The following is a 9,831-nucleotide window of genomic DNA, read 5'->3' on the forward strand; positions in this document are numbered from 1 at the left end:
AGGAGGGTAGCTTAATATTCCCGTTCCAGCTGTCTAGGATGTTCAAGATTCCTATTCCTGTTAATTATGCAGTCTAGATTCCCATTCCAAAGATCAAAGGAGTTTCTTGGTCCCAGTAAATTACTCTCTCTCTCTCTCTCTCTCTCTCTCTCTCATCTGTTATGGGAGGCAGTTGACCTTGTCTGGCACTGGTGACGTCACTTGGCACTGACACTTCTCTACCCTAACAAATCTGACCTGATCTGACCTAACTTAACTTAACCTGGCGTAAGCTAACATGAGCTGACCTGACCTAATCTAACGTAACCTAACTTACCTTAACCCATCGCTGCCCTAACCCGCTAAAGTTTAGAATTTACTCGCCAAAGTTTAGAATTTACTCGCCAAAGTTTAGAACTGATTCGCCAAAGTTTAAAACTGATTCGCCAAAGTTTAGAACCTACTCGCCAAAGTTTAGAACCTACTCGCCAAAGTTTAGAACCTACTCGCCAAAGTTTAGAACCTACTCGCCAAAGTTTAGAATTTACTCGCCAAAGTTTAGAATTTACTCGCCAAAGTTTAGAACCTACTCGCCAAAGTTTAAAGGGGTGAACATGAGCTGACAGAGGCTGGCGACTCTTCCCTGCTGACGTCACACAATCAACAGGAGTTTTTCAGTTAATCTTTTGGAAGTCTGGAGGAGTGTGGCTTATGGGGGTTGAGGAGGAGGGGAGGAAGAAGAAGTGGGTCGAGGAGGAGGAATAAAGATGAAGAAGGAAGAGGGGAACGAGGAGGAAGAGGAAGATGGAAGGGAGAAGGTGGTTGACTGGTTGTGTTAGGGAGTCTGGTAGGGTTGTGATTGTGGTGGTGGTTGTGATTGTGGTGGTGGTTGTGATTGTGGTGGTGGTTGTGATTGTGGTGGTGGTTGTGATTGTGGTGATGGTATTGATTGTGGTGATGGTTGTTATTGTGGTGGTGGTTGTGATTGTGGTGATGGTTGTGATTGTGGTGATGGTTGTTATTGTGGTGTTGGTGGTTGTGATTGTGGTGGTGGTTGTGATTGTGGTGATGGTTGTTATTGTGGTGATGGTTGTTATTATGGTGATGGTTGTTATTGTGGTGGTGGTTGTTATTGTGGTGGTGTGGTTGTGATTGCTATGGATGGGTCAAATGTTTATAGTAATTGTGGTTGATTTGGTTGTGGTAGTATGCCCAATTTAACGGTAATGAGGAGAAATATTCGTACGTAACCAATACCATCGCGACTAATGACATTCAATGACCCATATTTATCATCAACATTTAAACACACAGACTTAGCTTCCCCTTTACATTACAAACAACAATCTCAAGTAACTAATAAACACTTAAGTACGTATTTCATCGACAAAATAACCCTGGGAATTAAATCAGCGAGGCGTATTTACCGTACCAAACACTGGGCTGGAAAATAGGATAGTTAGCCATTCCAGGTTTTCTTAGACGCCGCCACCAGAGAAAACGATATTTATTCAGGGGAGGCTCAAGTATTTTGGGTTTCTGTTGATTTTTGGCGCAATTTTTGTTGATGATGGTGTTTGATGGGAAGAAATTGGTTAGGTGTTTGATATGAGTTGTTTACTGTATCAGAAATAGTGATATAAATTTCTATATACTTTGCTATCTAACTATCTGTCTATCTATCTATCTATCTATCTATCTATCTATCTATCTATCTATCTATCTATCTATCTATCTATCTATCTATCTATCTCTATTTGTCAATTTATCTATCTGTCTGTCTGCTTCACGATCTCTATAGCTTCCTCGTCTAAAGTATGAAAATAGCCAAACGAAATCATTTCCTATAACCGGAGAAAAAATTAAAGAATTATTGAAATTAATTATAGATACGATAGATATATTTTTTATATAAATTATCAGTAGAGAATGATTGAAATAAAGAAGTAAAATAGTGAAGGAATAAATGTTATGTTTCGTATAATATACATTGGTCTTGTGGTATTAATGTATTGAAGGAAATAAATTGAGGGAAGTAAATGAAAGAAGAGATGGAATACTGGTGGAATTGATTGAGGTAATGGAGTTGTTTTTATTTAACAAAATTTATTGAAGTTGGTGAAGATAGGGAGAAAACAAGGATAACACACACACACACACACACACACACACACACACTGTACATATTTATTTAACAATTTTACAACTCGGAGATTAAAATTTCTTCTCGTGACCTAAAATGTAACCTTCACCTTTTTCTGATGGGTGACCTGCTCTGATGGTTGACCTGTTCTGAGTGTTGATCTGTTTTTAGTGTTAACCTTTGACCTTTCACTCTGTGGCTCTTCCCAGAATAACCAGACTTACGTAATCTGCCAGCGAGAAGCTTCACGGGGTTATACTGAGGACAGGTGTCTGCACCTCCTCCCGTCCCTCTCACACTCTCTCCTTCCCTTCCTCCCGCTTTTCCTTTTTCACTCTTTCACTATATCCTCCTCCTTTCCTCTTACATTCCTCCTCCTTAACTCTCCCCTCCTCCTTATCTCTCCTCCTCTTTAACTCTCCCTCCCTCTTTAACTCTCCCCCTCCCTCTTTAACTCTCCCCTCCCTCTTTAACTGTCTCCTCCTTCCTTTCCTTTATTCATCCCTCTTTCACCCACTCCTTTTTGTCCTTCTTATCCTCCCTCTTTCCCTCCTTCTTTCAACACTGTACGCCCCCCCCCTCCCTCCCTCCTCCCTCCCCTCCCTCCCTCACTCAGTTTATTCAGCAGTCCAGCCCAGCCAGGCCCGTTCTCTTCTAGACCCCCGACACCCCTCCACCTACGTCACCCCCTATCCCCACCACCCAGCCCACGACACACCCAGCCCACGACACACCCAGCCCACGGTACACAGCCCACGACCTTCCTCTGGTTATTTCAGTCTATTTTTACTCATTATTCTATGTTTATTCAGTATCCTAATTACTATTTTCGGGTGATTTTTTCTTTTTAATTTTTGTCGAGTTTTGTTTTTCTTTTAATTTATTCGTATTTTATTTGTTATCACTAGGCTGACTCATATGAATGGTTTAGAAGCAAGCTAACAAATAAACAAACAAACAAACAATCAAACAAATAAACAAACAGACAAACAATCAAACAAATAAACAAACAAATGGAGGAACCACTAAGTACCCCTCCTACACGCGCTTCATGTGGCACCTGGTCAGTGTCAGAGTGCCACCCAGCTCACAGTGCCACGAGTGCCACCCAGGTCACAGTGCCAGGAGAGCCACCCAGGTCACATGTCAGAGAGCCACAGGTCAATGCCACGAGACCACCCGTCAGTGCCAGGAGGCCACCAGGTCACAGTGCCACGAGAGCCACCCAGGTCACAGTGCCACGAGAGCCACCAGGTCACAGTGCCACAGAGCCACCCAGGTCATGTGCCACAGGTCTCAGTGTCGAAGGCCACCCAGGTCACAGTGCCGAGCCACCCAGGTCAGTGCCAGGAGAGCCACCCAGGTCACAGTGCCACAGAGCCACAGGTCACAGTGCAAGAGCCACCCAGGTCACAGTGCAAGAGCCACCAGGTCACAGTGCAAGAGCCACCCAGTCGGAGAGCCACCCAGTCTGATGCAGGAGCCACCCAGGTCACAGTGCCACAGGCCACCCAGGTCTGGTGCCAGGAGCCACCCAGGTCACAGTGCCACGAGAGCACCCAGGTCACAGTGCCGAGAGCCACCCAGGTCACAGTGCCACGAGGCCACCAGGTCTGAGGAGGCCCCAGGTCAAGTGCCAGAGCCACCAGGTCACAGTAGGAGAGCCACCAGGTCACGTGCCAGAAGCCACAAGTCACAGTGCCAGGAGAGCCACCCAGTCACAGTGCCACGAGAGCCACCAGGTCACGTGCAGAGCCACCCAGGTCACAGTGCCACGAGAGCCACCCAGGTCACAGTGCCAAGACACCGGTCACAGTGCCACGAGCCACCCAGGTCACAGTGCCACGAGAGCCACCAGGTACAGTCCACGAGCCACAGGTCACAGTGCCACGAGAGCCACAGGTCACAGTGCCAGGAGAGTCACCCAGGTCACAGTGCCAGAGTGCCACCCAGGTCACAGTGTCAGAGTGCCACCCAGGTCAGATGCCACAGAGCCACCAGGTCAGATGCCACGAGTGCTACCCGTCACAGTGCCACGAGGCCACCCAGCTCACAGTGCCGAGTGCCACCCAGCTCACAGTGCAGGTCCCACAGCTCACAGTGCCACAGGTCACCCAGCTCACAGTGCCACGAGTGCCACCCAGGTCACAGTGCCTGATAAAAAAGGTAGACCTACATCTGGCAACATTTTGCAACACGAATCGATTTTTAAAGAACCTTTTGACGGTGTTGCTGTCTCACTGGTCACAGTTTTCCCCGCGATGTTTATAATATATTAATGTGATGTTTGTGACTGTGGTGATGGTCGGTGTTAGATGTTTATGTCCTGGTAATTGTTATAGTTTGGTTCCTTTAGGCAGGTTTATATGGGATGTTTATCTAGTGTTTATATTTCCAACTTTCACGTTGAGAGGATGTCAAGTGACGAGCTCTAAGTAATGTGTATTTGTTTTGTTTACATGTTAGTTCTTTTCCCCGGCTGTAAAGTTTCTTCTTTATGGTTTAGAGTCGAGAATATCGTTCGGGAATCATCAAGCAAAAGTTCCAGGGTGTTGGTGAGGCGTTATTTTGCGATACGTGGCATCACTTGCGTACTTTCCCGGGTTGAGCTCAGTTAGCGCGCACCTTTAGTCGTGGCGGCGCTCAACAGATGGCGCTGAGGAGGCCATCACCCGCCCGTACGACGCTCCTCAGAATTACCCCCAATGATAACATCTCGTGGTGTATAGGAAGGGGGTTGATATATCTCGCTGTGATTACAAAACCTCAAAATAAAAATAATAATATGGTTTTTTTAGATGAGGTTTAGGGTTCGGGATGAGGTAGTGTAAGGTGAGGAGGGTTTGGTGATCATCGTGCCCCGGCAGTGAGGTGGTGGTGGTGATGGTCGTGATCTCGTCTGGTCTGGTAGTAAACAGTGTGGCGCGCGAGGGGTGACTTGTGCGCTGGTCTGACGCCTGCCTCCCTAACCCAGGCTTAACTCGACGTATTTATTTCACCTCGTCATCACCTTAAACAAAAAGTAAATCCGGATTAGTGTGATTCCTATATAAAAAAAAATCGACTGGAATATATTAGTAATTTATATATATATATTTTTTTTGAGGGGGTTATTTAAAATCTCGAATGCTTCAATAATCGCCATAAGTGATGAGATAAAAAGGAAAGGTTATTATTTCTCCCCCCTCAAAAAAAAAATCACATCGTATCGTATCGGGGGGTGATTGAAACCTTACGTAAATCACACACAATCACCGTCGAAAAACTCTACAAGTGGTTTGACGGACTGGGAAAAAAACACAAAAAAAATACAAATAAACACCATAAAATACGTAGATAAAAAAAAAACTATAGGAAATTAAGAAAGTATTTATATAGCAATTAGTGAACACCCCCCTACCTCCTCCTCCACACCCCCTCTTATACGTGGGGTGAGGCAAAAGAGTGTTATACTAGTGTGGTGTAGTGGTGGTGTATACAGTGTGTGTGTGTGTGTGTGTGTTGTGGAGAGGTGTATAGCAGTGTAGTGGGTGTGTGTGGTGTGATTATCCACTGCTCCTCCACCTCCACCTCGTCTGGTTGAAGTAAGAGGTCAAGTTAATAAGCCAAGGCCTCCGTTCCTACTTCATTAACAGGTAAGTTTGGTTAATTAGGTTAGGTGTGTGTGTGGGTAAGTGCGTGCATGCGTGAGTGAGTGCGTGCATGTATGAATAAGTGCGTGAGTGAATGAGTCCGTGCGTGAGTGCGTGCGTACTCAGTGAGTGAGTGCACGCAATCTCACGTACAGTAAGTCTGAAATTTTATAAAAAATACTCAACTGTAGCCTTGTCTTGCCCCGAACGGTGACCTCTCCTGACCTGGCTGGATCTCCTACTGGGTCAAACTATCTTAAATATAGATCTCGGAGAATAGATAGATAGTTAGATAGATAGATAGATAGATAGATAGATAGATGTATTAATTGTACGTGGGTTAAAGGTGGTCCCAACCTAACCTAACCTAACCTAACCTAACCTAACCTAACCTGCGCTATATTTTTTTTACTCTGTGGATCAATTCTTTTTATCGTAAGTAATTTTTTTTTAATCATAATTGGTAAAGGAATTTTTTGTCGTAAGTCAAGAACGCATCAAGTTGTCTCACTTAAAGATACGACACTAAAATAAGTTAACAACAGGTAAATGATTCTCTAAAGATCGTAAGGTTAATTTTCCCCCGTAAGTTGAGGTATAAGAACACACCTTTAATTAGCCAAGTATACAGGTAAAAGAAAAAACAAATCGTAAAATATTCTATAAAAAAAAGAAAGAAAATGATGTCAAATTACACTTGAGACTCTACCTTAATTAGTGACGTTCAGTTTAACAGGAAGAGGACAATTAAGACGGCAGACAGACGGACAGTACACTTTTTGTAATGGCTTCGTAATGGCGAACAAATTATGCTGTGACTGTACTGTGTTTAGATGTGTTGTGTTTACTCTCTCACCTCACCTCTCACTTCACCTCACCTCTCACTTCACCTCACCTCTCATTTCACCTCACCTCTCATTTCTCCCTCTCAAGCCCCCCTCACCTTTTCGCTTGTCCCTCTGCCTGCACCTCTCCCTTTCCTTTCACCTTTTCCTTTCCTCACTTCTCCCTTCCACCCAACTTCTCATTCCGTCTCACTCTCCCTCCCCCTCCCACTCACCCCTCTCCCTCCTCCCACTCACCTCTCCACCCTCCTCTCCACCTCACCCCTCTCCCTCACCCCTGTCCCTCCCACTCACCTGTCACTCCATACCTCTCCCTCCCACTCCACCTCTCCTCCCCCACTCACCCCCTCCCTCCCACTCACCCCTCTCCCCCCCCACTCTCTCCCCTCTCCCTCTCCCTCCCTCACCCTCTCCCCCACTCACCTCTCCCCTCTCCCCTCTCCCCTCCCCTCACCTCACCACACCTCCTGAGGCTGTAAGCTCTCCCTGCTGACAGCTGCTTCCCGATATAGTTGACAACCGGTGTATGGTCTTTAGCATGCTCAACCTGACCCAGAATAAGCTGTCTCCCACTCTCACACACACTCTCACTCCACACACCCACCCCTCACTCCTCCCACACCTCTCCTCCCTCTCCCTCCCACTCCTCCTCCCACACTCACTCACTCCCCACCCCCTCCCTCCCTCTCCCTCCCTCACTCACTCTCCTCACTCCCACTCCACCACACTCCACTCACTCACTCACTCACCCACCCTCCTCTCACTCCTCCTCCTCTCTCCTCTCTCTCCACTCCACACACACCCACCACTCACTCTCACTCACTCACTCCCCACACACTCCTCTCCTCCCCACTCCTCCCCCCTCTCCTCCTCTCACTCCCACCCACCCTCCCTCTCTCACTCACTCACCCCACACACTCTCACTCACTCACTCACACACTCTCCTCACTCTCCTCCCACACACCCACCCCACTCACTCACTCACTCCTCACACACCTCTCCTCCAATCTCACTCACTCACTCACCCACTCACTCTCACTCACTCTCTCACTCACTCACTCACCATTTAAATCTGACAGCCATTTTAAAATCTGTCCCCCTATAGGTATTTAAATCGTCTGTATTCGGACATTAAATCCTCACACAGGTGTCTTGGTCCCCAAACACCTGTGAATTACACCTGTGTTATCGTGTTGGGGTAGGTATGTACAGGTGTATATAAGTCGGGACAGGTGTATACAGGTGTTATATAAGTCGGGACAGGTGTATACAAGTGTTATATAAGTCGGGACAGGTGTGTACAGGTGTTTAAGGGTTTTATAAGTGTCGGGACAGGTGTGTGTAATAACGGGGCAATATACCTGAGACTGCCTTCTTTAATTAGTGTCTCACCTGTTCTGCTGGCGGGTACTTACACACACACACACACATATATATATATATATATATATATATATATATATATATATATATATATATATATATATATATATATATATATACATACACACACATATCGTTCATTGATATTATAAATGGGCATGTTTGTTGATATTTAACCTCAGGTGGCCATATTAACACACCCTGACGCACTTCTGGTGCATCCTGACACACTCAAACACACCCTCTAACACACAGTCAACACTTGGGACAATAACATCCTGTGGTCTGTTATTTATGACGGATCTAACTTGTTGTGGTTGTTTAGTTCACTCTGGCCCGCGTCGCTGTGGGGAATGCCCGAGAGTTGAGTGATTGATGGAGTGGTTGGGGAAGGTTAATGTGAAGGGAATTGATGTGGGTTGATGAGTTGATGTATTTTTATTCTATTTTAAGGAAGTTAGCGTGATTGACTCTCTCTCTCTCTCTCTCTCTCTCTCTCTCTCTCTCTCCTCTCTCGTGTTATCCGTGACGTAAGTGTGAAAATATTCATCCATATGAAGTGTCAGATGTCGCGACCCTGGTGACCCCTCCCCTTCCCCCCTTCTCCCTCCCTCCCCTACTTAACCCCTTCATCCGGCCCATCCTCCCTCCTCCCTCCTCCCTCCTCCCCTCGTTCTTACCCTCTCGACCCCCCCCGACCCCTCAAGAGGTTGTCTCAGGTACACACAACAATACACCACTAAATTACAAAGCCGTAATGACTCGTGTGGGTTTGGTCGTAGTTGGTAACAGGTTTTAAACTTAATGGTGTCGTAGTTAGGTGGGAGGAACGGATTGGATAGTAGACAGGGGGTGGGATTGGGTGGTTGGTTACACTGGGTTGAAGTACGTAGTTTGAGAGACTTTAAACCATAATTAAAGATAGGGGATGAAGGAGGAAGATCTATACCATAAGCTCCCTAATATAACTCTCAGCTCTCGACCAAAGGTAATCCTACCCCACAGGTATATTGCTGACCTAGAGACACACGTAGACTCTCAGCCACACACTTACCTGCCTCTGTGGTCCGTGAGAGAGTTAGTTATGAAGGAAGTCAGTCATAAGTTATTTCATACAGTACAACACAGGTGCACTCTGGACCCCTTACCTGTGAGAAGGAACCCACTGTGTGTGTGTGTGTGTGTGTGTGTGTGTGTGTGTGTGTGTGTGTTTTTTCTTCCAGAGGGTATAAGACAAGGTGTGTTGTCCGAATGAATGAAAGGTGGAGTTATTTGGTTGGGGAGAGAGAGAGAAATTACTGACTGACTAAACTGATGTATATAAAACTTTTCCCCTGATGTCAGTAGTTCAGACACACACACACGCACACACACACACACACACACACACACACACACACACTGTAATGTACAAAGTTGTCTAAATTGCTCAAATATTTATCACAAAAACATAAAAAAAAAACAATTATGAGCTGTAAATAATAGCATGTGTGTGAACGTTCATCTGTGGTGCCAATTAGTGAGTGTTTCCTTGTGATTAGTTGGTTGTTTGTGATGTTGTTGTTGTGTTTGTCGAGGCTCAGCGTTTAGATCAAGGCCTATATTTATGTTTTGTTGTTGTTTTCTCTCTATTTGACGTAAACATCAATTATTTGTTGATATTTTTGTTGTTGTTATTTTGTTGTTCCGCCAAATTTGCTTACACATGAACATTGTATTTGTTTTTTGTTATTGTTTTTGTTGTTCTTGTTCTTAAATGACGTAACCTAAAGATATAAAAAATGTGTTTGTTCTGTTCATACCCCATCCCCCCCCCTCACCTCCTTCTTTCCCTCCTCACCTTCACCCC

At 45.5% G+C, this 9,831-nt stretch overlaps 1 protein-coding gene across 1 annotated transcript; it reads left to right on the forward strand.

The window, feature by feature from the left end:
* Positions 1-3,173: 3,173 nt before the first annotated feature.
* LOC121853483 (uncharacterized protein C2orf16-like) lies at positions 3,174-4,280 on the forward strand. The gene has a single exon (XM_042347624.1). The coding sequence runs from the start codon at positions 3,174-3,176 to the stop codon at positions 4,278-4,280; it is 1,107 nt and encodes a 368-aa protein (XP_042203558.1).
* The last annotated feature ends 5,551 nt before the right edge of the window (positions 4,281-9,831 follow it).

Source organism: Homarus americanus, unplaced genomic scaffold (genome assembly GCF_018991925.1).
Source record: "Homarus americanus isolate GMGI-L3 unplaced genomic scaffold, GMGI_Hamer_2.0 scaffold4896, whole genome shotgun sequence".
NCBI classification, from domain to species: Eukaryota; Metazoa; Arthropoda; class Malacostraca; order Decapoda; family Nephropidae; genus Homarus; species Homarus americanus.

What these genes read in the sequence shown, in the direction of transcription:
- LOC121853483 (XM_042347624.1), top strand. Translation starts at nt 3,174, where the DNA reads ATGTGGCACCTGGTCAGTGTCAGAGTGCCACCCAGCTCACAGTGCCAC.